This window comes from Eubalaena glacialis, chromosome 3 (assembly GCF_028564815.1).
Source record: "Eubalaena glacialis isolate mEubGla1 chromosome 3, mEubGla1.1.hap2.+ XY, whole genome shotgun sequence".
Taxonomy (NCBI): domain Eukaryota; kingdom Metazoa; phylum Chordata; class Mammalia; order Artiodactyla; family Balaenidae; genus Eubalaena; species Eubalaena glacialis.
In genome coordinates, this window is record NC_083718.1 from 129,204,365 (window position 1) to 129,217,278 (window position 12,914).

At 39.7% G+C, this 12,914-nt stretch overlaps 1 protein-coding gene across 2 annotated transcripts in view; it reads right to left on the reverse strand.

The window, feature by feature from the left end:
* Positions 1-6,212, reverse strand: part of ACADM (acyl-CoA dehydrogenase medium chain) — a 47,895-nt gene extending 41,683 nt beyond the window's left edge. The window contains exon 1 of one of the 2 annotated variants that reach the window (XM_061186435.1): positions 6,122-6,212. In XM_061186435.1, coding sequence (XP_061042418.1) covers positions 6,122-6,178 — 57 coding nt within the window. In that variant the 5' untranslated portion in view covers positions 6,179-6,212. Of the gene's footprint in view, positions 1-6,054 lie in introns of both variants that reach the window. The other variant, XM_061186436.1, reaches the window with a different exon arrangement.
* Between the last annotated feature and the right edge of the window lie 6,702 nt (positions 6,213-12,914).

Below are 12,914 nucleotides of genomic sequence, written 5' to 3' on the forward strand. Positions count from 1 at the left end.
CTATGCCAATAAAATGGACAACCTGGAAGACAAGGACAAATTCTTAGAAAGGTATAACCTTCTAAGACTGAACCAGGAAGAAATAGAAAATATGAACAGACAGACCAATCACAAGTAATGAAATTGAAACTGTGATTAAAAATCTTCCAACAAACAAACGTCTAGGACCAGATGGTTTCACAGACGAATTCTATTAAACATTTAGAGACGAGCTAACAACCATCCCTCTCAAACACTTCCAAAAAATTGCAGAGGAAGGAACACTCCCAAACTCATTCTATGAGGCCATCATCACCCTGATACCAAAACCAGACAAAGATACTACAAAAAAAGAAAATTGCAGACCAATATCACTGATGAATATAGATGCAAAAATCCTCAACAAAATACTAGCAAACAGAATCTAAGGACACATTAAAAGAGTCATACACCATGATCAAGTGGGATTTATCCCAGGGATGCAAAGATTCTTCAATATATGCAAATCAATCAATGTGATACACCATATTAACAAACTGAAGAATAAAAACCATATGATCATCTCCATAGATGCAGAAAAAGCTTTTGACAAAATTCAACACCCATTTATGACAAAAACTCTCCAGAAAGTGGGCACAGAGGGAAACTACCTCAACATAATAAAGGCCATATATGACAAACCCACAGCAAACATCATTCTCAATGGTGAAAAACTGAAAGCATTTCCTCTAAGATCAGGAACAAGACAAGGATGTCCACTCTCTCTACGCTTATTCAACATAGTTTTGGAAGTCCTAGCCACAGCAATCAGAGAAGAAAAATAAATAAAAGGAATACAAATCAGAAAAGAAGAAGTAAACTGTCACTGTTTGCAAATGACATGATACTATAAATAGATAATCCTAAAAATGCCACCAGAAAACTACTAGAGCTAATCAATGAATTCAGTAAAGTTGCAGGATACAAAATTAATGAACAGAAATCTCTTGCATTCCTATATACTAACAACGAAAGATCAGAAAGAGAAATAAAGGAAAGAATCCCATTAACCACTGCAACAAAAAGAATAAAATACCTAAGAATAAACCTACCTAAGGAGGTAAAAGACCTGTACTCGGAAAACTATAAGACACTGATGAAAGAAATCAAAGATGACACAAACAGATGGAGAGGTATACCATGTTCTTAGATTGGAAGAATCAATATTGTGAAAATAACTCTACTACCCAAAGCAATCTACAGATTCAGTGCAAGCCCTATCAAATTACCAATGGCATTTTTTACAGAACTAGAACAAAAATCTTAAAATTTGTATGGAGACACAAAAGACCCCAAATAGCCAAAGTAATCTTGAGGGAAAAAAAACGGAGCTGGAGGAATCAGACTCCCTGACTTCGGACTATACTACAAAGCTCCAGTAATCAAGACAATATGGTACTGGCACAAAAACAGAAATATACATCAATGGAACAGGATAGAAAGCCCAGAGATAAACCCACACAAATATGGTCAACTAATCTATGACAAAGGAGGCAAGGATATACAATGGAGAAAAGACAGTCTCTTCAGTAAGTGGTGCTGGGAAAACTGGACAGCTACATGTAGAAGAATGAAATTAGAACGCTCCCTAACACCATACACAAAAATAAACTCAAAATGGATTAAAGACCTAAATGTAAGACCGGACACTCTAAAACTCTTAGAGGAAAACATAGGAAGAACACTCTGACATAAATCACAGCAAGACCTTTTTTGACCCTCCTCCTAGAGTAATGGAAATAAAAACACATGGGACCTAATGGAACTTAAAAGCTTCTGCACAGCAAAGGAAACTATAAACAAGACGAAAAGACAGCCCTCAGAATGGGAGAAAATATTTGCGAATGAATCAACAGGCAAAGGATTAATCTCCAAAATATATAAACAGCTCATGCAGCTCAATATTAAAAAAACAAACAACCCAATCCAAAAATGGGCAGAAGACCTAAATAGACATTTCTCCAAAGAAGACATACAGATGGCCAAGAGGCACATGAAAAGCTGCTCAACATCACTAATTATTAGAGAAATGCAAATCAAAACTACAATGAGGTGTCACCTCACACCCGTTAGAATGGGCATCATTAGAAAATCTACAAACAACAAATGCTGGAGAGGGTGTGGAGAAAAGGGAACCCTCTTGCACTCCTGGGGGAATGCAAATTGATACAGCCACTATGGAGAGCAGTATGGAGGTTCCTTAAAAAAACTAAAAATAGAATTCCCATATGACCCAGCAATCCCACTGCTGGGCACACAGCCAGAGAAAACAATAATTCAAAAAGACACATGCACCCCAATGTTCACTGCAGCACTATTTACCATAGCCAGGTCATGCAAGCAACAGAAATGCCCACTGACAGACGAATGGATAAAGAAGATGTGGTACATATATACAATGGAATATTACTCGGCCATAAAAAGGAACGAAATTGGGTCATTTGTAGAGACATGGATGGACCTAGACACTGTCATACAGAGTGAAGTAAGTCAGAAAGAGGAAAAACAAATATCATATATTAACACATATATGTAGAACCTAGAAAAATGGTACAGATGAACCGGTTTGCAAGGCAGAAATAGAGACACAGACGTAGAGAACAAACGTATGGACACCAAAGGGGGAACGTTGTGGGGGGTACGGGGTGGGTGGGATGAATTGGGAGATTGGGATTGACATGTATACACTAATATGTATGAAATAGATAACTAATAAGAACCTGCTGTATAAAAAATAAATAAAATTAAATTTTAAAAAAATGCAATGCAACTAAAACTGATCAGTAGTATTTGCACTACTAACATGGAGTGTTTCCAAGACAAATACCAATCAGGGGTAGTGGTAGACTTAGAACCACTATTCGAGAAATCTCACCTACAAGTTCTAGAACATTTGTGATTGGGGAGTTGGAACGGGGTGGGGGGGGGACAACAATAGGATGGTACCATACATTCAAGAGTTGCCTAGTCCATCAACTTTGATACCCTGTCTCTGGTGAGCCTCCGAGGAATGCCTCTGGGAATCTTCCCCTTGGAGGATCCCATTTTCTAAGATACCTCACTTTATTTAACAAAACAAATTAGCCTAAAACAATTTTCTGTATTTTCTGCTGTTGTCTGTAAGTATTCTTAGAATATTCTAAGCCAAGGGTAAGCACACTATGGTACCCACCAGTTTTGTAAATAAAATTCTGTTGGAGCACAGCCATACCATATTGTCTATTGCTGCTTTCACAGCAGAGTTGTGAAACCATATGGTCCACAAAGCCAAAAATATTTACTGTCTCTTTACAAAACAGTTTGTCAACCCTATTCTAAACCATTAATATACTACTTGTCTTAATACCTGAAATATATGCATATTTCTTCAAAAAGATATATAAAAAATATAAGCAGATATTATTCCTTTGCAATCCATTTTTATACTCACAACAGTTCAATGTACACAAAAAGTAACCACTTGCATTTATTAAAGTTATCAAACTGGAAATCATACTGGAACTCCTAAGTAAATGTTTAAGGACAGCCAAAATTACACAATTTACACTTCAAGGAATTTGATGGAACTAAATTCTAGTAAGCTAGACACTGAAAGAAAAGAGAAACTCAACAATATACTAAAAGATCAAGAACTGAACGTGCTTATGTTTTTCACAATCTGTGAAAAGAAAGTGTCCACTTTGTAGATGACAACTTGAACTTGTAAACAGAATTATCTACATTTAAAGTGACAATGAAGACCGTCAAATATCTTAATTTAAATAACCCTTTCAAAGTGATAACATACTTTATACTACAATTTTGAAAAAACAGAGTACAAAAATTCACATCTTCTTTGCAATTTTCATTAATTTTATTTTGGAAGTAAAACATGGTTTCTCTGATACTCATTGTCCAGTCATCATAGACCAAACCTATTCTTCTTTAGTCACATTCCACGTATGAATGCACTGAATCTTTCGGTCAACCCTAAGATTAAGGAACTATTTTTATTCTTATTTTGCATATGAAGAAACTGAGGCTCAGAAAGGTCAAGTAAAATTGGCCAAGGTCACTCTACTTACTATTAGGAACCATGATTATTATTCTAACAGTTACTATCATGAACTCATGCCATCAACCACCTTGCTATACTGCTCTTTCAATTTAAGTATCCTAATTGGTTGTTAGATTCCATAAAGAAAAAAAAAAAAAAAAAACCCCACAAAAATCAGACCAAAAAACTTGACTCTTCTAAATGTGTGTTTAGACAGCATTGCACAAAATTAGACCTCACAATACAGGTAAAATGGTCTGCTGAGAGACTTTAAATAGGGAATTATTAGTGTATCTAAAATAATTTACAAAAAGTTTACATATGATTTTTCAGGAAAACATGTTATGTAAAACAAAGTACAAAGGTAGCTACAGCCAGGGAACAATGCCCAAAGCCCTGTTAATTAACTTTTCAAACCTGGAAAATGAGGCTAATCTTATTGGGTAATTGCTGAGATGATTAAAATAAGATAACATCTTGGAAGCCTAATGCTATATAAATATTGGTTACTACTTTGAGCTCTCTGCTCAGAACAATGGAATTCCAAACCTCCAAAAGGCAGCAACTTTAATCAAGCATTAACTCTGCAATAACAGCACAGATATAATAAAAGACTTCTGCATATTTCTTAGGAATTAGAGTCTTAGTTTCATGGGAGTGTTAAAGAAGAGATACAGGGGTATAAGTTTTCTGGATCAGGTTTTTCTATTTCCTTTTTTTGAGAGATTGAGAAATAAATCCCTCTTTTTTTCTGGTGTCAGAGTTTAAAATCATTTTTTAAATCCCCCAATCTCTGCCCTCAGAGTCCATTAACCTGCATAACAATGACAAATACTGGGCAAAAATCCATTAGAATTACTCTAAATTCTAAATCTGCTACTATTTTGGTACAGGGCATAACGTTCTTAATTATAAATGACATTTAAATGGCAGTCTTGTGTGACTATATAAATAATAAAGTTAGCAAAATATATCTAGTGACTGAGACAATTTAAAATTTGTGAGACAACACTAGAATATACAAACAAGCTTCAAAGAAAATTCTGCCCTATGATTTACTTTCCTCTTTTTTTTAAGTAGACAACGTGGAGGCGTCTCCCTCCATATTACGAAACCAAAAGCATATTAAACTTATTAAGTATCCTAATGAGCAGCTGCTCCGTTTTCCTCTTCCCCGTGACTTGGCAGGCTGCACTTTGTAGTACAGAGGTCCCCAACCCCCGGGGCCGCAGGATACCGGGCCGCAGCCTGTTAGGAACCAGGACGCACAACAGGAGGTGCGTGGTGGGCTAGCGAGCGAATCTTCACCTGGGCTCCGCATCGCTCGCATTACCGCCTGAACCATCCACCCCCCCCCCATTACTCGCATTACTGCGTGAACCATCCCCCCACCCCCATGGAAAAAATTCGTCTTCCATGAAACCGGTCCCTTGTGCGAAAAAAGGTTGGGGACCGCTGTTGTAGTATACACCAATTGCAGAATGAAATTTACTTTATTACCTTCTTAGACTGGGGATAGAAAGCCAGTAGAGAGTTTTCCCCAAGACATACTAGTTCAGCAAAAACTAGTTAGTTAGTTAGTTCAGGGCTGTAATTCTGAGGCACCGGCCAATTCAGAGATGGGTTTACTTCGAGATAGGATGGGATTCCTCCGGAAAACCTTTGGAAGGTTCTCGGGCCAAAGAAAGAAAAGCGATATTCTGAAAAGTGGACGCCGCCTATATCGGGGGCAGTTGCCGAGGGGACAGAGGAAAGTGAAAACGCAGGAAGCATTCTGTCCCACAACGAGAGGAGGGGGTGGGCGTGAAAGCCAGGGTCCGGAATCCAGGCTATTGCCAGAGGTGGGGTAAGGAGGGCTAAGGCGCCCCGAAGCGGACTCCTTTCTTATCACCGCTTCCCACACACACACCCCCGCCACACCTATTTCCGGTCCAGGTCCCCCTCGCCAAACACCACAACCTCCATTTCCCACCCGCGCCGAGCCCTGCTCTTCCTCTCACCCCGCAGCTTCGCCTAAACAGCGCAGCCATGTTGACTCTCCGTCCAGCTACTCAGTCTCTAACCTACCAGCTTGTGCCAAGACCGCTGACGCGCAGGACGCTGGACCCGTCTTGCCCCGCCCATGTTCTGGCACCGACCACCCCCCAGGGTGTGGGCGGGGCCCAGAGGGCGGGGCCTCCAAAGTAGGGCACTGGAAGTGAAATGAAAGGCGGAAGCGGGGCTCCTTGTGCGGTTGGCGGAACGCTCGCTCGCTAGGTGACCTCGCCTGCGCCTTCCGCGCCATCTTGGCGGCCTTGGTGCCTGAAGAGTCGCGAGGGGTGGTCCCTGAAAAGGCTTCGCTTCCCGCTGGTCCTTTGAGTTTAGACGATGCGCCCTCTTGGGGGGAAGCTGAGGCTGACAGCGGTGCGGAGAAGAAACCGGGAGGGCGGCAACGGCGTGGGAGGCGGGGACTGGGCGGGCTGCTGGCGCCAAGTGGGGAACTGGCGGGGCACCGGGCTGGCGGAGAATCTGGGTGAGAGGGCGCGGTGAGGGGCCTGGCGAAAAGACGTATCCCTGGCTTTCGACCTTGACTTTTAACCCGGAGAAACCTACCAAACCCAAATCACTTCTGCCTTGACGATTCAAAGTATGCTTTACTCTCAAACGCTGGACGCAAAGCTAAACGATGTTCTGTGCTGAAGAAAATTTAAACAAAGGGAATTTAATCTACGAAGTAAATTTGATCTTCCGGCATATTCCCAAGGCTACTTATTACTGTACACGTGTGTAGAAATAAGGGTGCAAGGTGAGCCTATCTAAAGCTTCTGGCTCAGCGAATGAATGTTGGAAGTGAATGTCTGCCTGAAGAATTATATTTAAAGTCACCCTTCCCAGTTAGATCCTGAGTTCTGAGATAACTGTGGTGTTTCAAAGCCGGGGAATTTGTAAAGCTGTCAAGGTTTGGTGGCTCTTTGTGAAAGCTAGTAAAAGCCCAGTGCAAGTCGGGAGTATAAATGTTTCCCGTAATTACCAGGACTTTTCATTTTTATTGTACCATCCTAATTTAGGCCCTCAGCACTCACCCCTAAATCTTGTTACTAACTTAACTTTTCTTGCCTAGTAGAGGCTGACCATAAGCTAATTCTAAGTCAATTGTTTACCTTCTATATCCTGTTATTGTACTCCCCTACAAGAACCTTCCACTTTGTCTTCTGGAAATTTATGATGTATTTATTGCAGACTGAGTACAAGACAGAACGTTAATTAAGAGCTAAATTTAAAGTACCAGGGAAATTCGGTAAAGGGAGAACGCAGTTTGTCCTGGAATCAGCAAGGAAGCTCTCGAAGAGGTAGATAAAACACAAAATGGACTGTTAAAGATGGGTAGGATTTGACTTCTTTTTTCCAATTTCTTATTGTGAGCATTTTAAACACGGAAAAGATGAACAAAAAATACAAAATCACACATATGCCCATCACTAAATTTAAAAATTGTTATTATATGTCACGTTTTATTTATATGTTTGTATGTACATATATGTGTGTGTGTTTGTGTTTGCTGTTTTTTTTTTGTTTTTGTGAGAACCATAAGCTGTAGATATTAAGGCACTTCACCTCTGAATATTTTTGCTATATATCTCCTATGAGGACATTGTCCTACATAACCACAAAACCTTTATCACGTGGAAGAAAATTAATGGTTATTCTCTAAGTTAATATCCAGTTAATATTTAGATTTCCCTGGTTGTCTGCAAAATGACTTTTGTATGCTGTTTGTTTTTGAACTAAGATCATATCAGTGATTGCCTGTTGCAGTTAGGTTTCAACTTTCTTTGATTTCTTTTAACCAAAAACTTGTAATCCAGTAATTTTGATTTTTTTCCTTAAGAAACCAAGCCAGTTGTCTTGAAGAATGGCCTAATTCTGAGTTGTCTGATTGTATTTATTTTTGCTTCTAGACCTTGTATTTCCTATAAACTGCTAGTTATGAGAGGCTCGAGTAGTTAAGATTAAACACATTTGGCAAGGATACTTTTTGTCATACTGTGTAATTCATGTTGTATCACATTAGGAGGTGTTTAATGTCAGGTTTGTCCCATTATTTGTGACGGTAAGTTTGATTGTTTGATTAAGGTGCCGACCAATTAAGGTCATTTCTTTCTATGGTAAAGATATATTTTTCCCTTTGTAATTAAGAAGCAATCTATAGGGTGATGTTATTGAACCCAAGTTCATGTGCCCAAGACACAGTGAGGCCAAACAAACTAAAACATCATCATAGTTTGGAACAGAGAAAGGTTCATTGCAGGGCTGAGCAAGGAAAATGGGTGGCTCGTGCTCAAAAGGCCTGAACTCCCCAGTGGTTTTTGGGGAAGAGTTTTTATAGGCAAAGTTTGAGGGGAGGTCTGCACTATGTGTGATCTTCCTCTGATTGGTTGGTGGTGAGGTAACAGGGTGGTGTTCCAGGAATCTCAATCATCAGTCTTTTGGTTTCAGCCAGTCTGGGGTCCATGTGCTTGTGCTAAGCCTGAGATTACCATCTTCCACCTGGGCGAGGGCACTTAGTTCCCCTAGAAGAATTCAGAGTTTGTATCAGATTGCTATGTATATCACTTGAGCAGGAACCAGGACCCTGCTCCATCTCTGCAGTGTTTCTTGACTGCCTTTCTTTTGTTTCTGCATTCTCTCACTCTTCTAATTAATAACTGTTTGAATCTGCCCTTTGGAATTCAGGGAAGGGCTAGGAGCTGAAACCTTTTTCTTACAAACAGGAAATGGGGGACATGGAAAGGCTTTTGTATCAGAGTCCTGCTCAGTTTCAGTGATATGTGGCATTATGCTAAACAATCTTTCTACTAAATTTTGCCCCTTGGTAGACATGGAATTGAAACAGGAGGGAAGGGGCAGGGCACAACCTTTAAAAGAATGACATAGCCTGAGGACATGACATAAACTGATTAGAACCAAATAGGTCCAAGATGGCAGACTAGTCGACTTCCACTAGACCTTGAGCCTCAGTATAACACATCAGCTCATTGTAACACATCAGCAAGCTAAATGACACACCCACAGGCACCATGAGAGTTCCAAGGCCAACTATAAAAGTCAAAAAGTGGGCAGTGGCCCAGTTCCTGGAAATCCCCACCCCTTCCCCAAAATAGCTGGAATACTACTCCCACTCATTAGCCTATGAAACTACCCACCCCTATAAAAACTGACAACCCCATACCCTGAGGCCCACTCTCGCCTTCTGAGATGGGCCACACTCTGTCTGTGGAGTGTGGTTCTCTCTAGATAAATCCACTTCTTACTTATCACTTTGTCTGTCACTGAATTCCTCTCTGTGACGAGACATCAAGAACCTGAGCTTCATTAAGTCCTGAGACCAGGTGTGTGATCTCAATTAAAAGACTGTGGGTTCAAGTCCCAATCTGGGTTGCATGGTTCCAGAATCAGCTCTTAATAAATACCTTTATATTAATTGGGCACTGTTCCACAAACCTTTTACTACATTTTTAGGTACAACAGTTCAAATATCTCTCCCCAATGTTCCTTTGTTCCCTGCCATCTCCCCCTAACTCATGGGAATATGACATAAATGACAAGCCACTCTTTAAGTTAGTGGTTCTTAACCTGGGGCCCTTGAATAAGCAGAAGGTAGACCAGAGATTCCTTTGGAGTTGAGGGGAAAATTTTTATATTCCTTCATACATTTCTGAGGAAAAGATACACAGGTAAGAAAGTAAGAGTATATAAGTTCAGGTGCTGATAATTTGGTAGATGTGATGGAGGGAATAGTTGGAGATTTTCTGCTGATTGTTTCTATTTCCCAATGAAATGGGAAGTAAGATTATCAACAGAGTGAGGAAATATTGGAAATTTGAGGAAAGAATGAAAAATTATTTTGTAAGTATGTTACCCCAAAACTGGGTTCGCCTTTTGGTGGGTGTTGAGCCGAAAGACACAACCAAGCCAAAGCTCAGGAGAAGGAAGGATTTATTACCTGCAGCAAGTAGGGGAACACCAGGGATCTTTCCCAAAGCAGTGTCTCCCCAAACAGCAAAATTGGGGAATTTTTAAGCTAAGAGTACATGCATATACATGAAGGGGATTGGGTGGTCGACAGAGTCCAAGCTTTCGTTGGTTAAAGTCACAGGGGTCAGAAAAGGTCAACATCATCATCCCTTAGGTTCCAGTTGATTTGTTGTTGAGCTCTTCAGGCTAATCTTTACCACTGAAACAGAACTGGGAGTCTTTACAACTGATATATTATCTTTGCTATGGTTACTTCTCTTGCCCAATAAGTCATTTGCTTCTGCATTCTTTTGTTCCCTTAAGATCATTAATTACTGAGATCTGTTCAAGGATAAGTATTGTAATCAGGCTTAGGTCACAAAATGGCTTAGGCCAAAAATGGCTTCTCTTATGTCAAGAAAGCCATGCCTGGTTCTCTTTCTCCAGGGATTCCCTACCCTATCTCTTACAAGTATAGATTATTTTCTTTCTTTCTTTCTTTTTTAATATTTGTTTATTTATTTGTCCTTAGTTGCGGCAGGCAGGCTCCTTAGTTGTGGCATGCGGACTCTTAGTTGTGACATGCATGTGGGATCTAGTTCCCTGACCAGGGATCGAACCTAGGCCCCCTGTGTTGGGAGCGTGGAGTCTTAACCACTGCGCCACCAGGGAAGTCCCTAGACTATTTTCTTTTTTCTCAAACTTCCTGGGAGTGAGACTGTGAAGGTATGAGGGACCCTGCAGAGGTACTAGTTCCAATGCATTGGCATATCTAGTGAGTTTGAAAAATTAATGGAACTAGAATATTGGAAAGAATGAGCCAAAAAGAAAGTAGTAGTCAGGTGGAAGAATGCAGGAAAATAAAGACAACCTCTAGGGCATCATCATGGGAATAAGCACTTGAAGCAGACTGGAGAACAATATTATTGTGGGGAAGGAAGTCAAAGACTGAGAGGCCAGGTTAATGGAAGGATCATTTCTGTGGATATTGAAGTTACTAAGAATCATGACCATAGTTGGAGATAAAATGACTTTGAGTCAAGTTCAAAACTCTTGGTAGCATCCATATTTTTCTTTCAGTTAAATAGGGGGAAAAATGATGATAGAATTGTAATTATAAGCTGATAAGTTTGGTACAAAACAACAGCATTAACCTTTTTGGTACCTGATTTTTTTTCTTCCATTCCTTTTTCAAATAGTACTCTAGTTCTGTCTTCTCTAGCATTAGTAATACAGCCAGGAATACTACATTACATTATTATGAAAAATGATTCATAGAAAATGAATTTATGAAACCTAAACTTACACCTCAAGGAGCTGGAAAAAGAACAAATGAAGCCCAAAATCAGTAGAAGGAAGGAAATAACAAAAATGAGTGGAGAAATAAGTGAAATGAAGACTAAAAAGACAACAGAAGAGGTCAGTAAAACTCAGAACTGGTTCTCTGAAAAGATAAACAAGATTGGCAAATCTTTAGCTAGACTTACCAAGAAAAAAACAGGACTCAACTAAATAAAATCATAAATGAAAGAACCATAAACAAGACGAAAAGACAGCCCTCAGAATGGGAGAAAATATTTGCAAATGAAGCAACTGACAAAGGATTTATCTCCAAAATATACAAGCAGCTCATGCAGCTCAAAATCAAAAAAACAAACAACCCAATTCAAAAATGGGCAGAAGACCTAAATAGACATTTCTCCAAAGAAGATATACAGATTGCCAACAAACACATGAAAAGATGCTCAACATCACTAATCATTAGAGAAATGCAAATCAAAACTACAATGAGATATCAGCTCACACCAGTCAGAATGGCCATCATCAAAAATCTACAAACAATAAATGCTGGAGAGGGTGTGGAGAAAAGGGAACCCTGTTGAACTATTGGTGGGAATGTAAATTGATACAGCCACTATGGAGAACAGTATGGGGGTTCCTTATAAAACTAAAAATAGAACTACTAAATGACCCAGGAATCCCACTACTGGGCATATACCCTGAGAAAACCCTAATTCTAAAAGAGTCATGCACCACAATGTTCATTGCAGCTCTATTTACAATAGCCAGGACATGGAAGCAACCTAAGTGTCCATCAACAGATGAATGGATAAAGAAGATGTGGCACATATATACAATGGAGTATTACTCAGCCATAAAGAGAAACGAAATTGAGTTATTTGTAGTGAGGTGGATGGACCTAGAGTCTGTCATACAGAGTGAAGTAAGTCAGAAAGAGAAAAGCAAATACCGTATGCTAACACATATATATGGAATCTAAAAAAAAAAAGGTTCTGAAGAACCTAGGGGCAGGACAGGAATAAAGATGCAGACGTAGAGAATGGACTTGAGGACATGGGGAGGGGGAAGGGTAAGCTGAGACGAAGTGAGAGAGTGGCGTTGACGTATATACACTACCAAATGTAAAATAGATAGCTAGTGGGAAGCAGCCACATAACACAGGGAGATCAGCTCCGTGCTTTGTGACCACCTAGAAGGGTGGATACGGAGGGTGGGAGGGAGACGCAAGAGGGAGGGGATATGGGGATATATGTATACGTATAGCTGATTCACTTTGTTATACATCGAAAGCTAACACAACACTATAAAGCAATTATACTCCCATAAAGATGTTAAAAAAAATAAGACCACACTATATGCTGCCTACAAGAGGCTCACTTCAGCTTTAAGGACACATGTACATTGAAAGTCAAGGGATGGAATAAGATATTCTATGCAAATGGAAACCAAAAGAAAGCAGGGATAGCTATACTTATATCAGACAAAATAATTTTAAACCAAAGACTGTAATGAGACAAATAAGGTCATTATATAATGATAAAGTGGTCAATTCATCAAGAGGATA